This window comes from Drosophila kikkawai, chromosome 2R (assembly GCF_030179895.1).
Source record: "Drosophila kikkawai strain 14028-0561.14 chromosome 2R, DkikHiC1v2, whole genome shotgun sequence".
Lineage (NCBI taxonomy): Eukaryota > Metazoa > Arthropoda > Insecta > Diptera > Drosophilidae > Drosophila > Drosophila kikkawai.
Genome location: NC_091729.1, coordinates 10,559,101 through 10,576,229, shown reverse-complemented (window position 1 = coordinate 10,576,229; position 17,129 = coordinate 10,559,101). Strand labels below are relative to the sequence as shown.

The 17,129-nt window shown below is 46.3% G+C and overlaps 6 protein-coding genes across 8 annotated transcripts; 2 read left to right on the top strand and 4 right to left on the bottom strand.

Moving 5' to 3' along the window:
- Positions 1-366: 366 nt before the first annotated feature.
- Positions 367-1,008, bottom strand: Tom7 (Translocase of outer membrane 7). The gene is made up of 2 exons (XM_017171592.3): positions 684-1,008; positions 367-566 (listed from the first exon to the last, which is right to left on the bottom strand). Exons 1-2 carry the CDS (start codon positions 781-783, stop codon positions 502-504), a joined length of 165 nt encoding a protein of 54 aa, XP_017027081.1. The 5' UTR covers positions 784-1,008; the 3' UTR covers positions 367-501.
- Positions 1,009-1,820: 812 nt separating this feature from the next.
- Positions 1,821-2,825, bottom strand: LOC108078440 (proteasome subunit beta type-6-like). Its single transcript, XM_017172323.3, has 3 exons — positions 2,668-2,825; positions 2,135-2,609; positions 1,821-2,078 (listed from the first exon to the last, which is right to left on the bottom strand). Exons 1-3 carry the CDS (start codon positions 2,716-2,718, stop codon positions 1,906-1,908), a joined length of 699 nt encoding a protein of 232 aa, XP_017027812.1. The 5' UTR covers positions 2,719-2,825; the 3' UTR covers positions 1,821-1,905.
- A 55-nt stretch (positions 2,826-2,880) lies between these two features.
- Rrp42 (exosome complex component Rrp42) lies at positions 2,881-4,052 on the top strand. The gene is made up of 4 exons (XM_017172320.2): positions 2,881-3,035; positions 3,084-3,280; positions 3,339-3,504; positions 3,557-4,052. Exons 1-4 carry the CDS (start codon positions 2,979-2,981, stop codon positions 4,025-4,027), a joined length of 891 nt encoding a protein of 296 aa, XP_017027809.1. The 5' UTR covers positions 2,881-2,978; the 3' UTR covers positions 4,028-4,052.
- EMC7 (ER membrane protein complex subunit 7) lies at positions 4,034-5,132 on the bottom strand. The gene is made up of 4 exons (XM_017172322.3): positions 4,742-5,132; positions 4,530-4,676; positions 4,341-4,469; positions 4,034-4,275 (listed from the first exon to the last, which is right to left on the bottom strand). The coding sequence occupies exons 1-4, from the start codon at positions 5,063-5,065 to the stop codon at positions 4,150-4,152; spliced, it is 726 nt and encodes a 241-aa protein (XP_017027811.1). The 5' UTR covers positions 5,066-5,132; the 3' UTR covers positions 4,034-4,149.
- Positions 5,133-6,034: 902 nt separating this feature from the next.
- Positions 6,035-13,259, top strand: LOC108078310 (putative ferric-chelate reductase 1 homolog). Of its 2 annotated transcripts, none has more exons than XM_017172104.2 (8): positions 6,035-6,169; positions 10,411-10,881; positions 10,949-11,280; positions 11,344-11,495; positions 11,647-12,268; positions 12,338-12,450; positions 12,680-12,808; positions 12,884-13,259. In XM_017172104.2, the coding sequence occupies exons 2-8, from the start codon at positions 10,427-10,429 to the stop codon at positions 13,001-13,003; spliced, it is 1,923 nt and encodes a 640-aa protein (XP_017027593.1). In that variant the 5' UTR covers positions 6,035-6,169; positions 10,411-10,426; the 3' UTR covers positions 13,004-13,259. The 2 variants fall into 2 exon arrangements, with proteins under 2 accessions (XP_017027593.1, XP_017027592.1); XM_017172103.2 differs by having other exon boundaries at positions 12,653-12,808.
- Positions 13,206-16,718, bottom strand: casp (Fas associated factor casp). Of its 2 annotated transcripts, none has more exons than XM_017172101.2 (13): positions 16,558-16,718; positions 16,339-16,407; positions 16,012-16,252; positions 15,811-15,954; positions 15,557-15,746; positions 15,297-15,495; positions 15,028-15,241; positions 14,820-14,965; positions 14,596-14,750; positions 14,388-14,533; positions 14,056-14,330; positions 13,876-13,995; positions 13,206-13,817 (listed from the first exon to the last, which is right to left on the bottom strand). In XM_017172101.2, the coding sequence occupies exons 1-13, from the start codon at positions 16,594-16,596 to the stop codon at positions 13,659-13,661; spliced, it is 2,097 nt and encodes a 698-aa protein (XP_017027590.1). In that variant the 5' UTR covers positions 16,597-16,718; the 3' UTR covers positions 13,206-13,658. The 2 variants fall into 2 exon arrangements, with proteins under 2 accessions (XP_017027590.1, XP_017027591.1); XM_017172102.2 differs by having other exon boundaries at positions 15,811-15,939.
- Positions 16,719-17,129: the final 411 nt, after the last annotated feature.

Here is a 17,129-nt window from a genome sequence, read left to right as displayed (position 1 = left end):
TCTGGCATATCTGAAAATGGAAAAGCTTATAAGTTTGCAACTAGCTAATAGCCATAAAAATGGCCGAGTATTTCTTTGACGACTGTATAACTGTACACTATTGTACATATGCTATCATTATAAATCGTAAATATTTTCAGTAATTAAGTCAAGAAATACCCTGAGCCTATTTTAATATTCTTCTTATCTCTTATCCATCCATAGCTTTTTATAGCTAAACGTCGGAGCTTACGACAACGAGATATCTGGCAACGCTCTTTCCTTACGTTATGAAGATTACGATAGTCTATATCGTAAAATACCACCCACACCACAAACTTCTTTAGTTGGGAAATAACTTGTATAATATAAGGATACATGGTCAAATTTTGGTTTTGTTCTAACATAATTTTATTTCCTACAACTGCAGGTACCAGGAAAGTGCCCAGGAATCCAATCATAACAAAAATGCGGAGCGCACATCGTGAATTTCACATTGTGTTTTGGTCGGAGAGTAATTTTCTATTGCCACAATAGACTCAAGATGGTCAGGGGAGGCATGCCGGGCTCAGCTCCCTTTCTAAAGCCTGCAGAGATTGCAAAAATAAAGAATTATAACTTGTGTATATCCCACACAAATGTTGGCAAGTGCTTCTTCTTCCCAGCCGCGTGCGGGACTAAGAAAAACAAGACAGTCAACTTACCCAAATACAGGACAAAGGGCACGAATCCCCAGTGGAATGTGGTCTGCAGGGCGCCGACGACGACTCCCAGACGCTCCTTGACTCCCTCAGAAAGCTCCATTTTTGTCAATATAAGATATTTTTCCTCTACGAATTATGAAATAAAATCCAATGGAGCGACTAGAGGTGCGAGAACGTCGACTGTTGGTTTCGATGTATTTAAGCAAGGCGATAGCTCGATATTTACTGACTTTCGCAAGATGTAACTGTGAAGAAATTTGTCGATTTTATGCGGAAGTAGACTCGCAGGCTGGCCGAACGAATATGATTTAAAAAAACCGAACTGGAAACATTTAAAAGTGACAATATTTTCAATGAATAGTTTTGAAACAAAACTGATATCGATAGCTCGATAGGTTTTTTTTGTCGCTGAAAGTCTTTATGCCCATATGATACACTAATGCAGTTTTCATTAATTAGCTACTTCATTAGAACCTTGAAAGAGACCACTATATGTGTAATTTTGTGTAATTTGGCTTGAATTTTGCTTGGATTATTTTGGTAATACGACTACGGTCACACCGACCGTAAAAGGTAAACAAAACAAACGGCCGCCATTCGAGGCGTATTACTATGAATTTCTGAATTCCTCGTCGAAGTATTCTTGCATAAATAAATGCAGAATCCTTTAAATGTATGTTTTTAACCTATAATGCTTAAATTTTTTTAAATTATTACCAAAAAAAATTTTAAATTAATTTTACAGCGTAAGAACTTTGCCCTCGCAAAACATATTATTTTTTCCTAATTTTCTAATATTTTTTCAGTTCAAAAAACCAGCGAAATTATATATAAATAAAATTCTCATTGTGAGACCATACTGTCAATGAGCTGGCTAATACATTTTTCAATTACAATTTTCTTCATTAAACCCGTATTTTGTTATCGAGTATCTAGTATATTTTATGTAGATCTATCGATTATCGCGGCAATGAAGTAGCTAATGCATTATTCTAATGCATTAGAGCGCCATATAGTCGTCTTGCTCGCACTTGTGTAAAACGCTATAGCGCTGTCAAATCTTTAATGAAGTCTCTAATTAATGCGGCAGTGTCATGCCAGTATTAGTAGGACATTTGCTCACAATCGATAGTTGAATTCAGTAATATGGCGGTTTATTCAAAAAGTTAGACACATTTACTAAATTATTTCTCCGATTACATATTCTTAATCAAATGAGATTTTAATTGGCTGCATCCATTACTTGTTCCAAGATGAAACTTTGATTGCCTGAGATTTGGGAGGCGCCACTTTCTGTGTTGTAGAACAAACGGCGCTCGAAACCATCTTTGTTGATGATGCCGATGCGCACCACTCCGCCGGAACTTCCATCTCGGTAAATGGCGTGCTGGACAGCTGCGGACGATTAAGGGTTTCGGTTTTACATTCAACAAAGAGACAGTGACACCCACCCTTCTTGACAAACTCTACACAGTCCTCCTGCTCCATGTTGGGTTTATGGTGCTCTTTCACATAGCCGTAGATAAAGCTCGATCCAGAGCCTCCGATCGTGCAAGGATCGCGGGTCATCATACCGCCCAGCGGAACGCTGTACACCTGACCGCCGTTTTGCTCATCCCACCCGGCCACGATGATGCCGGCGAGCAGGGAATCGCGATAGTTGTAACAAAAGTTGCGGAACTCAGAGGCTGCCTCCAGGACAAGAGCCTCCTTGTCAGTCCGGTTCTCATGGTAGTTCAGTGAGTAGGCCACGATGTCGGCGATGCCCTGAGTGTCAGCAGCGGAGCCACTGCGGCAGCAATAGATTTTATCTGTGATGCGGGTGAGCTTGTCAGTGACTCTATTGGTCACATAGGCACCGGAACTGGTGCGGGAATCCGCTCCAATCACGACTCCTCCGTCAAACTCCACAGCCATAATGGTGGTCTGAAACGTTGGATGATTAGCCGGGGGTTACGGTAGTGCTTATTGCTCAAATACTTACGCCAGTGCTAACGGGCTTTTGGGTAAAGTCAAAGTCAAAGTCGGGATCCATTTTTAATTTACAACCTACTGTACAATTTACTATTTAATTAAATTTACTAATGTTCAAGTGACAAATTATATTTTGATGTGTGCTTCAAGGCAACTGCAGTAGTGTAAAAACGTTATTTTCTTCAATTGAAGCCTATCGGTTTTTTAAACTTCGATAGTATCGATACTAATATCGACGCGGATATCGATACTAATATCAACACGCGGAACGTTTTGTTTTGATTGCTAAAAAACATATTTTTAAGTTAAAACAAACAATAAATGGCTTATGTGGCGCTGAGCGATGCGGAGAAAACCTTCATCCTTCATGGCGTGGAGGTAAGCTACTCGGACATCCTGTAGATTCCCTTACCGATCCGTTTTTAGGAGGACTTTCGATGCGACGGACGTTCTCGGAGGGATTACCGACCCATGGAGCTGGAGACGGGACTGGTGAGCAACGCAAGTGGCTCTGCCCGCCTCCGCCTGGCCAACACAGACATCTTAGTGGGCGTAAAGACGGAGATAGAGGTGCCCGATCCGCTCACGCCGGAGTTCGGAAAGCTGGAGTTCTTCGTGGACTGGTAAGAAGATTGGAATGGCTTATGTCTAGTATATTCCTTACATCCGTACTCTGTGCAGCTCGGCCAATGCCACACCGGAATTCGAGGGACGCGGAGGCTCGGACTTAGCCCAAGAACTGGTGCTGTCCCTTCAGAACGCCTACGAATCGCCACTGGCGTTTGATTATCGCACCTTGTGCCTCATTCCGGGTCAGCAATGCTGGAAGCTCTACATAGACATATTGGTAAGGCCATTAAGTAAGCTATGATTACGTTTTGGTGACCTTAATCTTGCAGATTTTGGAGTGCGGCGGAAATCTCCACGATGCCGTTTCCCTGGCCGCCAAGGCCGCTCTTTTCAACACAAAGCTCCCACGGGTGACCGCCACTCTTCTGGACGCCGGTATCACAGACCTCATCATATCGGACAACCCGTACGACTGCACCCGCATTGGAATCGACACTGTGCCCCTCCTGGTCACAGTCTGTAAGATTGGCGACTTCTGTCTCGTGGATCCTTCAGCGGAGGAGGAGGTGTGCAGCACCGTCAGCATGGTGGTGTCCGTATCTATGCGCAATGGAGAGGCCTTCCTATCGGGCACCCACCTGACGGGCGGCGGCGCTATGCACCGAGACACCATGCGCAACTGCCTACAACTGGGCCTGTCCATTGGCGAGCACCTGGACACTTTGCTCGCTAAGATGCTAAGGCAGGAGCAGGAGCGCGTGGGACCCAAGCGACCCAAAACAGTTGGGTTCCTTAAATAAAACAGATTTTGTCTAAATGTGAAAATTTACTATTTACTCCAACAACTGAATGACTGTGAGCATGACGTTGCTCTCTTTAAAGTTAAGGCTAATCGCTATAAGCAGCGGCTGCGGGCGCCCAGCTACTGCTCTTTGCGCTTCTTCGTCTGCCTGGCGGCCGGAGCCGGCTTCTTCTCCTTGGGCTCCGGCTGCTTGCCAGTCAGCAGCGAGGTAAGCATCTCGCTGATCTCGGGCATGTCGTTGCCCATCTGCGGAGCACGGGAAAAAACGTTTTAATTTTGTCAAACGTGTATAAAAGGTTCTCTGGACTCACCTTTGGGAACTGCAGGTTGTCGATCTCCTTCTTTGTTTCGGGATCATTGATCATCTTGGGCAGCACCAGCATAAGCAGCAGGGGCAGAACCATCATCAGCACCATGGGGCTGAACAGGAAGTCGGTAATCTACACAAAGGAGTTTCGAATGATTTCTGAAACGTAATTAACGTAATGGTGACTACTAACCTTCCATTGCTCCCTAGTCTGGAAGTACTTGAAGGGCATCAGTGGCTTCATTCGCAGCGGATACGGCACCTGCATAATTTGTGCCGGCTGGACAAAGTTCACTTTGCGGGCACGGAACTTTCCCTTTGGATTGATCTCGACGCGCACCTAAAAACGGGATTACAAGGGTCAATGACGCCACCTTGATTGAGCCAATGCTTCTCGCCACTCACTGGCTCGTAGAACACGTCAGGATGGTGAACATCCAGGATATAGCTGCCGGAGGGCACTCCGCTGATCAGGAACTGGCCATCTTCGCGCACGAATCCCTTGAACTCGCCGTCGTTGATGGAAACAGTCACCTCAGTCTGCCATTTGGAGGCCTCCTTATTCACAGGCGAACCAGGACCTCTGGGAATGATGCTGTCTGGCGGCGAGACACGGCCCTCGATGGTGTACAGGCCAGAGACCTCATCTACCAGCTCGTCCTGGCCGATGACCACCTCACTGCTGCCGAGGGCTAGCAGCGCGGCAAAAACAATACATTTTAACCACATTTTCCGTCAATAAAGATTTTTTCTTGAAAAAATCATCCAATTAGAGCTGGCTCACCAACGATAGTATCGATGTTTCTAAAAAGGCGATACATCGATATATTAGTAAAGTACATTTTATTTAATCATTAAATTTTATCTGTTTTATCTAATATATTTTATTTTATTAATATTATTGAACTGTAGACTATATTTTGATATTTTTCTGTGCGACTAGTCTATACGATAGTATCGCATAATTCAATCACATGACATCTCTTGTGTCCAGTGTGACCCTTTTCTGAAGGTCGATTACCAGAGCGCCAAAGTAAAGTAAATTTAAATTATTAGTCTCATCTCTCGTGTCTATGAATAACCATGTTGTATTCTAACTTGCTTAGTTTTCATTGCGTTAGAACTTGTATTTCTTTTAATAATCCAAATAAATTAGATATTTATGGACCATGGCTTTTGAGGGTAGATATTCGTTTTAGCTCCAAGGCATGATATATACTTTATACTTGGACTAGATTTACAAAATGCTGCAACGAAAGATACAACTAGATTAGAGTTTTCTCAAAATTTAAGAACCTACATTAACTAAATAAGATATATATGTATTAGACTTTAAGAAAATAAAATCACTTAAAATTTATGTAATGATGGCTTATATGGAAGCCAAATGCTAGTCATATAAAACCTTTCTTGTTATATTTTGTTAAAATAATTATGGATGTGATCAACCACCTCATCTTTTTAATGTTTCCCGTCTCTGGAGAACTGCAGAAAACATAATTGTAGGTATATATTTTCTGAAATGGGAAAAGAGATCTTCATTGAATACTTACAATATATTAAACATTTTCTCTGGATTTTCAGAAACCCAAATCTCGCCCGCAATGGACTGAACTATCGATACCTGGCCGAGACACCTGTATTTGTGTGTTTCTCGGCTCTTTTCCGTGCTCTCGGACGACTTACTGGCTCAGTCGTTGGCGGCAATTCGTGGTGTTCGGTTTGCTAATCTTGGAGCTCCATCGGTGCCGGAGCCCATTGAACAAAACAGAAACAGAAAAAAGCTAACGCAGCTACGCGCTGATTTTCGAACGTTGTTGACGGCGATTTTAGGTTAGTGCGTGTGCCTTGACAAACGGGTTTCCAGTCTTGAGCCTGAGTTATTCGCAATGAATGGGTTCTACCTGTGCGCAGGTGTGCCAGTGCCACTCAAAAAATGCCACATGCCGTGTACAATAATATGCAATTGGCAGGCAGCAGGCTGCCGAAAGTGAAGTAAAGCTTCGGCCTGATCTGGTGTCAATGGAAGATGGGGATAAACTTGAAACATATATTCCCTAATCAGTTCATAAAAATTCCAAAGCTAATGCTTTGAGCCGCGGCGTTGTTGTTTCTTTCCACTTTAGCTATGTCGCATGTACAGTGAAACCGGTTTCAGTTCGGAATTTAATGATGCTGAGATCACAGGCCCCCCCATCCCCATTCCCCTTTCGGCTATTGCATAGATTTATTTTGTTTTTTTCGCACACACATTTCAATGGCAAGACGCAATGCAAGTCTTCTAGCACAATGGAGGTGTATATATCATTAATTAAGCAAGTTTGTAGTGAGCTGTGAGTGATGTCAAGCGTCGCGTTGCGCCTGCGCGAAGATGGTGATGTAAACAAGGCATGGTGTTATCTCGGAACGTGCCTTGGTCCCTATTCGGGATTGGGCACAGAGACACACACCCGCGGCCAAGTGTCCAGGGCCTTACGCAACTGCAACTGCATTTGCTGATAAATCAACTGTGACAGAGCCGCTTTCTACGCTCGTACCTGTAGCCATAATTAGCGACAGTTCCACAATTGTTACAGTCTCTGTTTTTGTACATTTTGCCATCTGGAGTACTTCTCCGGTCATTTCCAGCCGATCTGCGTTACGTTCCGTGATGTCATCTAATGGCGATTTTATGTGCATATTTCGAATCAATAAACGAGTCGTTAAGCAAGTCGCTTTTCTCACCACATTTTCCAAAGCTTTGCGGCGCCGAGCACACCTGCTCGTATCTCAGACAATTAATTCTTACTTAGCTGACGACGGCAGTGAACTTATTTTAAAGGAATTTTAGCAGAGCAATCAATAAATGCCAAAACATGGAGTGGATTTAATTTGGTGACCTCTATTTGAAGGTTTAACTACTTTTAACCCTAACTAATAATCCTTTATAGCTACTCCTTAAGTATATGGCATCAACTAGTAGCTGAAAGTTAATAGAAGGGCTAGGGACCAAAAAGCAATTTTCCGTCATGTTTTCCACCCATTGACTAAGCGTTAATTTACGAAGCCTTTTGACACATGCCAGTCCAGTTGATTGAGCAAATGTTGATCAATCTTTTTCCGTATGTAAAGAACCCGAACGGAACTCGACTAGAAATTATATAGAACCCACCCCAATCGGAGACCTCCTTTGGTTAATTCACTACTCATTCGGTTGGAGGAAGGGTCATCGAGCTCCTAGGATACCTGGAAAAAGGCGGCCCAACACAATGGCGGAGTGCTAACCCAGTTTACACAAGTGCTGGCACGCGATGTCCGGCCAAGATTGGCTGCAATGGCCAACTGCCACGGCAAAGGAACTATGCTGACCACCTTGACCGGATCCCCACCACCAGTCCCCCATTTGGGGTCAAAAGCCAATAGCTGCCGCTGGCGTGTGTTAAAAAATTACCAGAATTACACAGACGACACACGCCTAATGGCTGATAAAGCGGGTAAAAATACACGAAGATATAGGCTTGTTTTCTGCCAGTGATTGGGTGATAAAAACTAGGACTAACCAAAGTCAAGTCCAATCTTATCAATTTACATTGCGATTTCCAAGTATGAGCATAAACCGCGAGCCACTTGGGGAAGAACCACCTTATGCAAGCCGTGAAGTGGATGATTCGGCAGTTGGCAATCGGAGTCGTTTACCTTTTGGCTGCGATCTACATACCTTTCAAATATGGCCAACTCGAGCGGCAGCCAAACCCAGGCTTAAACGTTGATCGGAGCAATTAGAGTTGGACTGTCAAATACGTTCGAGTGGATATATTCCGTGTGTAGATACACCGACACCGACAGCATTCAAATCGCGATTATTCGTTGCTGTACGGGTTTCAAAACTGGATTTTTAACAAGGGCATGACTATGTCTATGTGTGCATATATGCATTATATATATACACAACACCATATAGCCCACACAATGAACATGTTAGAGTCAAGTGCTCGGGCTCGGGCCCACATAATGGCTCATTGTTGCTGTGGAAAAGTCGCTAATCAGTTTTGTCTCACGTTCAAAAACAAAAGCCACAAGTCCAAGTCGCATTCGGAGTCGTAGCTCCTCCATGGGGGCCAACGGCTATATGGCTGCGAAACACTTATTAATGTGCCAAGAATTTAATGGAAAGCATTTATCGTTATTGTTGTTGTGCCGCGGCGGCAGTCGGTGAAATTTTTAGGTCTTTCGGTTTTCACTTTACCTTCTGTGGAACAACCAACCGCCAGAGAAACATGTGTATGCACCTACCGATAGATAGATAGCTCCTCCGCGAAGGTCTAGGTGAATGTGAATGCTCTTTAGATAAATCACTCGCAATCAATATAACTCTGACTCCCAAGGCCTCGCCCATTGTGCGGTTCTTATGTATCAAAAAGCTTTATTAAAATGCCAAAAATAAGGCCCAAAACAATGAGTGTATCGAGCTTAAGTTCAAGCCGCGCTTTAATTAGCATTTGGCTGGCATTTCAAAGAAAGGCAAATGAATATAAAAAACACACATATATGGCGCAGATACGAAACAGCCCAAGGTTAATCGTAAACGCTTTCAAATTCAAGTTCAATTCACATTCTCGGCACGGAGCGGGTAGTTCAGAGGCAACCCAGGCTCGCGAAGTTGCGGCCGATGAGTCACCTTCATCTGTATTCCACGACAGCACATGGGAAAATACCAGCTACCCAGCATAATATATGTATTGTGCCCACTCACTTCCTCATTGGTCCGAATCCGAGATCTTGGGGACGAAAGCAAAAGTCATGTTCTGAGTCAGCCACGAGGGAACTGACCTCGTTAATGTGGCGATCACCCGCGATTATCGACATCAACAGTTCGGGGGGCCAGTGAAACATATTCAAAAAGTAGTGGCCCCCGTAAAAAACTCCCTTGACAGGCGGCGAGCGATTTGCCTACACCCCAGTAAACGCTTAATTTATTGCCCCACTAGCTTAGCGGCTAATTAGTTAACCGCCAAACCATTAACTCGATTTATTATTCTAATAATCGTACTATATTTGCGCTTATTATAAACATTACGCATACGCAGCGATGCCTGACGACCAGGAGCAGCGAGGTGATAAGCCCGAAGTGGCCAGCGCTTTGAAAGCTAAACGGTGTTAAGCGTTACATCCGCCGCCCCACTAAATATAGACCCATCAGTGTGACACAATCTCGGCCGATATCGGGTGGCATCAGCGGCAGCATTCGTAATTAATTGAGTGCAGCTTGATTTAGGGTGAACAGCAAAGTAAATTAAGTGTTTTATTCACTTTTCTGGTTAAGTTATCAAACAGGTACTGATGGTTATCTTGTTTCAGGAAATATATATATTTGGAGGATCTTAAGACGGAGTTTAGTATGTTTTTCTCAAAGTACTTAGTGAACAATAAAATAATAATAATTAAGCTATTCAACTACAGAAATGAGAGGTTTTCAAAACATTTTCAGGAAGTATCGCCTTAGCATTGTATCTCGGTTAAAACAATGATCAAAATGAATCTTAATTAACATTATTTAATTCTATTAATTTTATAATTTATTTCTATTGGAATTAGCCGTCCCAGAATAATTTGAAATTAAATGAGCTTTAAGATATAAATATGGTGTAATATTTTCAAGACACCTTTTTCCCTGACGTCGTATAAATCATATGATATCATGGCTTAATACCTTGTCATAGAGCCACCCTAAAAGAGGCTACCATATATGAATGTAGAACCCTTCCGTCAATAGTTTGATTGCTATCAAGTAGGTAGATATATAGTGCCGATACTCACACTCCTCGCACTCCATGGTCTGGTCGGGTTCGCTGGAAACGTGCCCCCGATAACCGGGCGGCAATTATTTATGCCATGGTAATTAAACAGACGGGAGACGACAGAAGATGGAAATGACGAATGTTTGACGATGGTTACAGATTGTTTATAGTGGAGTAGGGAACAGGGGAGAGACACGGGTACTCGGGGGCAACGGAAGCCGGGACACGGTTCGCTTCTGATCACTCCATTCCGATTCGATTCCAACTCAGCATTGTCTCTGCTCCCATACATGACAGGTGGTGCTATACGACGATGACGCTTCGTTGGTTGGCGCTGGCAACGGCGCTGCTGGCGGTGGCCACCTGGCCGGATCCGGGCCAGAGTCTCCCGCAAGGTGCTCCGGAAACCGTGTGCGACACCATGCTGCCGTTCCACTCCGGCGGCAGTGTGCTGCCCCAGAGCAGCGTGTCGCCCTTCAGTGTGGAGACCTCCTCCACGACTGTCGGCCAAGGTCAGACAATTCGTGTTGATCTCACGGGAGTGCCGGCGGGCCTGAGCTTCGGCGGCTACATGATCCAGGCGCGCAACCGGAATCCACCTTACCAGATTGTGGGTCAGTTCGGTGCTGCCCGCGATGGAACCATCAAGCTGATGAACTGCGAGAACTCGGTGAACAACTCGGCGACGCACAGCAATGCCGGTGCCAAACAGCAAGTGCTCCTGGAGTGGCAGTCCCCGGTGGACTTCCTCGGCCAGGTGGTCTTCAAGTGAGTCATCTTTCTCTAACAACAGCTTTCATTCATGGCAACAACCTAACTTATATATCCTCCTCAGTGCCACTATTGCTCAATCCTACAACGAATTCTGGGTGGGTGTCCCCTCCCAGCCCGTCCAGATAGTCCGACGTGACCTGACGGCTGCTCCACTGCCAACCCAAAGTCCTCCAGCCTCCGCGGGAACAACGCGGGCTCCCTATGTCCCGCCAAACTATGTGGCGCCAAGCAATGTGGCTGCAGCCACCTCTGATCCCATCTACAACGGCTGCGGCCAGAGCAAGAACTGCTTCGGCTTCCCCGACGGATGTGTGTCATCCAAGACCTGTACCTCCATTGCGGTGGTGACAGTGCGTGGCGATATCTACGAGTTTGAGATTCAATCCGGCAGAGGTGAGTCATCAGCCAGGAGAGGAAGAGAATAGCTTTTTTGATTCCGATTTCATGAAATTGCAGGAACCAACGCCGCCTATGTGGCTGTCGGTCTCTCCGAGGATCCGAAAATGGGTGAAGATCTGACCACCGAGTGTGTGCCCGAGAACGGAAGGGTGAATCTGTACTCGTCCTACACTTCGGCCACTCCCTATGCGGCTACGCGATCAGTTGTGGTAAGTTCTCAGGTGTCTGGAGCTCTCTACCACTGTTGGGGGGGTTCAGACACCATTAAAAGTTTATAATTTTCCCAAATTGCTAATAAAATTTTAAAAAGTACTCACAATATTCAATTGCTAATTGCTTTTAATATAATAACACTTTCAGGGTCAGAGCTCTGCTCGGCTGATGGACGCCTCCCTCGTGGACGGCGTCATCTACTGCCGGGTGCAACGGGATGCGGTGACCTCTGTCCAGGGAAAAACCTTCGATCTGCGCAATGGCAAGTACCACCTGCTGGTGGCCTCCGGCAGCAGCTTGAAGGAGAACAGCGTGGGCTACCATGACATTGGACGTTTGCCATCGGGAAATGCCATCAATCTGGCGGAGGTGCAGGACCTGAGTGGATCCAGCAAGCTGCTGGTGCAGCTGCACGGTGCCTTCATGATCGCCGCCTGGATTGGAACCACCTCGCTGGGCATCATCTTTGCGCGCTATTTCAAGCAGACTTGGGTGGGCAGCCAGAGCTGCGGCAAGGACCAGTGGTTCGCCTGGCATCGTCTCCTCATGGTCACCACCTGGTCGCTCACGATAGCAGCCTACGTGCTCATCTGGGTGGAGTTGAAGCGTGCCGTGTGGCACGCCCACTCGATCATTGGGCTGATTACGGTGATCCTCTGTTTCCTCCAGCCCATCGGAGCTCTGTTCCGTCCAGGACCTAATGACAAGAATCGCCCGTACTTTAATTGGGGCCATTGGCTGGGCGGCAACCTCGCCCACATTCTGGGAAGTAGGTTTCAAAGAAGATTGCGATCATTATAAGCTTTTTATTGACACTAAAACCCCTTATTCTTGACAGTTGTGACCATTTTCTTCTCCGTAAAACTGCCCAAGGCGGAACTTCCCGAGTGGATGGACTGGATCCTGGTCAGCTTTGTGGTTGTGCACGTCCTCGTCCATCTGATTTTCTCCGTAAGTTTATTCCACCCCGGGTGGTTGGTTGGCTTAGCCCCCTTTTCTCATGTGACCCCAAAGTGTACAAAGAGTAGACCCTGCATCGCCTGCCTGTACAGTGGTTCTAGTTGTGTGTCCCTAAAAGTTCATTCATTCGATACTAATTCATCTGTCATAAATCATCCCCCGAGAACTGGTGGCTACGTCCATTAACGTACAGATCGGCTTGTGTTTGAATCATTGGCAGGTCGCGGGAATGGCCTCAGAGCGACACCAGAGTCAGCGGGCGAACAACTTCCAAATGGGTGACCTCTCCCACCACCATCAGCATGCCATGCGGAATGGCATGAGCATGGAAAGAAAAATGGATGCGCCGGTAAGTAAAGAAGCTTTATTAAATATCTTCTTCACATTAGAGTTCTAATCCGGGTACTCCCCTCTTTATTTTTAGTACGCGGGCATGCGAAAGGGATTGCTTGGAGTGTATGCCGTCGTTCTCGTCCTGTTCGTTGTGGTGCTGATCCTGCTGGTGGTGCTGGCACCCATTGAGCAATATCTGGGCAAGTCCTAGACACCGAATCTGGATGCGGATGGTGGCACCGTGTGTAACCTGTCCTCCCTCCCCCTCCACCTCCTCCCAATACTCGTATCTGTTCTGTGTGCTCCTTGTTTTTAACCTTCCGCCCACGGCTCTGCCCCCGCTCCCCATATCCCCTTCCCTCCAGCGTTGTGTTGTTATGTGTAATTAGGCGCAAGTAACTTGGGGCGGAGCGTTCAGTACATGTTATATAATTTATTATTAATAAAGTAAAACAAGCCAACATAAATGCATTAATTTTGTTTTTCTCTCTTATTCGCTGCCACTGTATGCCATTCCCCTTCTCCAGCTGCTGCGCTATATGCATATCATGTGGGGGACCGGTGTCGGGACGTGCTGCTCGATCGGATTACGCTGAATCTCCTATGTTTAATATGTAGCTTGTTGTATAAAACATTTACGCCTAACTGCCGCTAATCAGTATCAGTAATCTTTATCGTTATAGATATAGGTATATATGTGGTTGGGGGTGTGTTTGTGTGTGTGTATGCTTTGTTTATAGACTCGTTGCCAGATCCGCGCAATGAGGGTACGTGGTAAATGATAGATAACTCTACAGTTTTGAAATATTAATAATGCGAGAACTAAACCCAATCAAAACGAAATTGCCTTAACGTAACGAGCGGAATCATCGCTCCTCCAGGATGACAGTTTCCTGCGGGAACAGCTTGAGCGTCTCCAGCGTTTGACTGCCCTCGATCGCGGTGAGATCCCGTCGCGGCCAGCTGCTGATCAGTTTGTACTCTTCGATGAGGAATCCGTGGGCGGTCACGAAGTTGAGAAGATCCTGAAAAGCATATTCCAGTTAGTGGCAATCTTGGGCACTTTGCACTTCGTTCACCTACCTGCAGGCTGTTGTGGGTGTAGAAGCGACGCTCCAGGAAATCGCCGGTGGGCTTGCGCACGCGAATTTTGGAAATACCCGCCTCCAGCTCGGACGGCTCCTGAGGTAGCGATTGTTGAGCCTGGACAAATAAACTCTGTGAAAACGTTGTTCGGAATAGAAGGAAGCCCCCTTAACTTACAACTAATCTTATGGACTCGCGTCTAGCATCTTCCTCGGCTCGTTCGGACTCCAGGCGCTTGCGCTCTGCCAATTGGGCAGCTTCCTTTTGGCGTTTTGCAGCATCCTTGGCCATATCAGCTTGCAGGGTGGCCTCGTAGGCCATGTCCTGCTCCGCTTTCACCTGATCCCGAGCGGCGCGCTCGTCCTCCTGTCGGATCTCCACCTGCAGCTGTTCCTCGAACATCTCGCAGGTTTCTATGAGCCTCGTTAGCAAGTCATCCAGTCCAATGTTACCTGCAAAAAGGGTACAATGTTGAAAAGTTCCAGCTTAAGGGATTCGCTTAGACATACCCTGAATCACAGATAAAACCTCGCAGTTGCTGCCCAACTGACGGCTCTTGCCCACCAGCATAATGGCAGGCAGCTTGTCCAGCTTGATGTTCCTGGCCGTCAGCGAGGCATTGCTGCTGATACATGCCGTCAGGGAGGAGAGAAACCTACGAGTTACATTACGGGAGACATTAGTAAATGGAAAAGATAATTCTCAATCGTGGCTCACATGTCCTTGTTGCTCTCGTAGGTCAAGTCCCAGCCGAATAGGACAAACTTCTCCTTGAAGGTCTGTATAATGCTCTCATGCTTCATCAGTTGATCACAGAAAACGTTGGTGAGAATGCTCTTGCCGTGGTGTAGGTAAATGGCAAGAAGTTTTCGCTGGAAGGTTAAGGAGTACACAATGTCAGCCATTATTTTAATGGTTTAGTAAAGAGTGGCCATAATTACCTCCTTGGCGGACTTGAGGCAGGCCAGCTGCTTGGCGCTTTCCAAACTACCGACAAAGAACTCTGGACATGGCTCTCCGTACAACGATTTGTAGTTTTCGACGAACTGCGTGGAGCCACTTGTCTCGTCGTCCGTGTTGTTTGGTACTGGAAAGTATTTGACCTTTTTAAAACCCTGCCAAGTCAAGTTACTTGCAATCCAAACTCACTTAAGTGTCTGTTGAGCGGCTGTGTGGGCGGTGAGTCGGTGAATATATACTCGGCATTGTTGAAGTCCGTGGCATCCTCGAACTCATCCGCCGAGCTCTCGCTGTCCACGTTGACCACCTCAAAGGTGCTGTTGTGCTGGCTGGAAGTGGAGTTTTGGGCAGCACCCGCCGTACTCCGCACGGCGAATCTGTGGGACAGCTCAATGCCGGATTGCTGAAACGATTCGGACCATAAGGTAAAGCTTGAATGCGTTCATTGGTCAACCTACAGCCAGAGTGGTTTCGTTGTCACAACCGCTGGGCCAGCCGGTCCACTCCTGGTGGCGCACTGGTATGCTCTTGATGTCGAACACGTTCATCTTGAGCGCCTGCATCGTCGTGCGTCCAGGCAGGCTCAGGGTGAGCGACTCAGACTCGAACTGAATGTGGATGGTGAATATCTTGTCCGATCGTTGCGTCACCTCGTCCCTACAAAAGTTTATCGAGTTATAGGTATTTTCTAGGGGGATTCTTCAAGGAGATCGCTCACTGCTCGGTGTCCATGAAACCGTCGTCGGTGAGGTCCACCAGAATCAGTTCGTTTTCCGGAGCGAGGTCCAGGTTGCCAATGCGTGCTTCTGGTTGTTGGGCCTCGCTAGCTTTGGACGGGGGCCAGCCGCGTATGGCTTGCCGGCACACAGGGACACTGGTCACGTCGAAGATCTTGCGCTTCAGTTGCTCTGCAAAGGGTTTTCATCTTAATTAGTGGGCCAGGCTAGTTGGCTTTACGCGAGAAGCCCTTACCAACTGTGGCCTCCGAGGGCAAGCGGATGCGGTAGAGCTGCTGGTTGAAGTGGATGTTGAATGCGATCACGTTCTGGTTGTTGTTGTGGCTGGACACGGGGTCCAGGTTGATGCTCGACGTGAGCTGGGCTAGCAATTGTGACGCTATAGTAGATACGTTTCAAGTCAAGGCACAAAAGTGGCTCAATCACGTTAACTCACTGGGAAATCTCTGCTGCTGCTGTTGGTGGAGGTGCGCCTGGTGCATGGTTAGGTTCTGGTTCCGGTTCTCCAGGGCCGCAAAGAACCCCGCGTTGGACGGCCCGGGCAGCTCATCGTAGCCAGGCGGAAGGAAGCCGTTGGTGCTCTCCATTGCCAGGCTGCTTCTAGCTGGCGGCTCCGGCTGCTGGACTGGACCGGCCAGCGGCGCATCATCGTGCGGCATCACCCGACTCAGGGCATCCTACGAAGCGACAAAGGAGAACGCAATTAGCCATTATGACCACGCATGTGCGGATGAGATCGAACAAAGGAACACTGCACACTCACCATCAGGTTCCAGTTGACGGCCTCCAGGTGGGAGAAGGCCTCACCCACATCGTCGATGCCCGTGATGTTCTGCGGAGTGCACCAAGTCAGATATGTTTAGTTCGATATCGGAGTTTTCCCTCAAAGTCACCCACACAGCCAGCACGCACATCGCAACGAAGCGCAATGTGCGCAGCGAAATTGAAAGACTTCTGCTTGCTGGCAACTGAAAGGCCTTACCTGGAAGCTCGCCAGTGTCTCTTCCTTGTTCTCCGACATTGGAAACGCTTTTGAGTCTCTGGTTTAGGCCGTTTGAATGTATTTTAACTGTGCGGATTTTCACTACAAAAAATTACACAAAGAAAATTTATCAAATAGAGGTGACAGTTGGAGTTAGTGCTGGCAAAACATCGGAGCGCTATCGATACTATCGATGTCTGAAATTTTATTCGAAAAATATCGCTCATGACGGACGATCTGGTACTTTTGGTCGCTCGTACCGCAAAATCGATACTATCGATGTTTCGTCCGTCAAAACATCGAAAAATCGATAGCTTCTTATTTCCCGGCCAATTCAAAAACAAATTAATAAATAATTATAAATATAATTAAAATAACAAGGCAAGGAAATAGTTTATTAAAAACTTGTATTAAATCAAATATAATAAAACAACAAAAGTGATCAAACCGATCTCATTCCTAAGGAAGGAAACTTCTTCTTGATGGCATTATTTTTAAATGTAAAATTACAAATGATGTACATTTCTAAATGTCTTCATATTTATGTAATATAATATTTTTGTTTAGCTACC

Bases quoted from the DNA above. Each gene is read 5' to 3' on its own strand.
- LOC108078310 (XM_017172103.2), top strand. From the start codon at position 10,427: ATGACGCTTCGTTGGTTGGCGCTGGCAACGGCGCTGCTGGCGGTGGCC. The intron at 11,496-11,646 runs GTAAGTTCTCAG...TAACACTTTCAG, and splicing joins CGGCTACGCGATCAGTTGTG to GGTCAGAGCTCTGCTCGGCT. The intron at 12,451-12,652 runs GTAAGTTTATTC...ATTAACGTACAG, and splicing joins TCGTCCATCTGATTTTCTCC to ATCGGCTTGTGTTTGAATCA.
- casp (XM_017172101.2), bottom strand. From the start codon at position 16,596: ATGTCGGAGAACAAGGAAGAGACACTGGCGAGCTTCCAG. The intron at 15,496-15,556 runs GTGAGCGATCTC...AAACTTTTGTAG, and splicing joins GGTTTCATGGACACCGAGCA to GGACGAGGTGACGCAACGAT. The intron at 13,996-14,055 runs GTAAGTTAAGGG...TTATTTGTCCAG, and splicing joins GCGAGTCCATAAGATTAGTT to GCTCAACAATCGCTACCTCA.
- LOC108078440 (XM_017172323.3), bottom strand. From the start codon at position 2,718: ATGGATCCCGACTTTGACTTTGACTTTACCCAAAAGCCCGTTAGCACT. The intron at 2,610-2,667 runs GTAAGTATTTGA...CCAACGTTTCAG, and splicing joins AAAAGCCCGTTAGCACTGGC to ACCACCATTATGGCTGTGGA. The intron at 2,079-2,134 runs GTGGGTGTCACT...AATCGTCCGCAG, and splicing joins TGTAGAGTTTGTCAAGAAGG to CTGTCCAGCACGCCATTTAC.
- EMC7 (XM_017172322.3), bottom strand. From the start codon at position 5,065: ATGTGGTTAAAATGTATTGTTTTTGCCGCGCTGCTAGCCCTCGGCAGC. The intron at 4,470-4,529 runs GTTAGTAGTCAC...TCCTTTGTGTAG, and splicing joins AGACTAGGGAGCAATGGAAG to ATTACCGACTTCCTGTTCAG. The intron at 4,276-4,340 runs GTGAGTCCAGAG...CGTGCTCCGCAG, and splicing joins ACAACCTGCAGTTCCCAAAG to ATGGGCAACGACATGCCCGA.
- Tom7 (XM_017171592.3), bottom strand. From the start codon at position 783: ATGGAGCTTTCTGAGGGAGTCAAGGAGCGTCTGGGAGTCGTCGTCGGC. The intron at 567-683 runs GTAAGTTGACTG...CAATCTCTGCAG, and splicing joins GCCCTTTGTCCTGTATTTGG to GCTTTAGAAAGGGAGCTGAG.
- Rrp42 (XM_017172320.2), top strand. From the start codon at position 2,979: ATGGCTTATGTGGCGCTGAGCGATGCGGAGAAAACCTTCATCCTTCAT. The intron at 3,036-3,083 runs GTAAGCTACTCG...ATCCGTTTTTAG, and splicing joins TCATCCTTCATGGCGTGGAG to GAGGACTTTCGATGCGACGG. The intron at 3,281-3,338 runs GTAAGAAGATTG...TACTCTGTGCAG, and splicing joins CTGGAGTTCTTCGTGGACTG to CTCGGCCAATGCCACACCGG.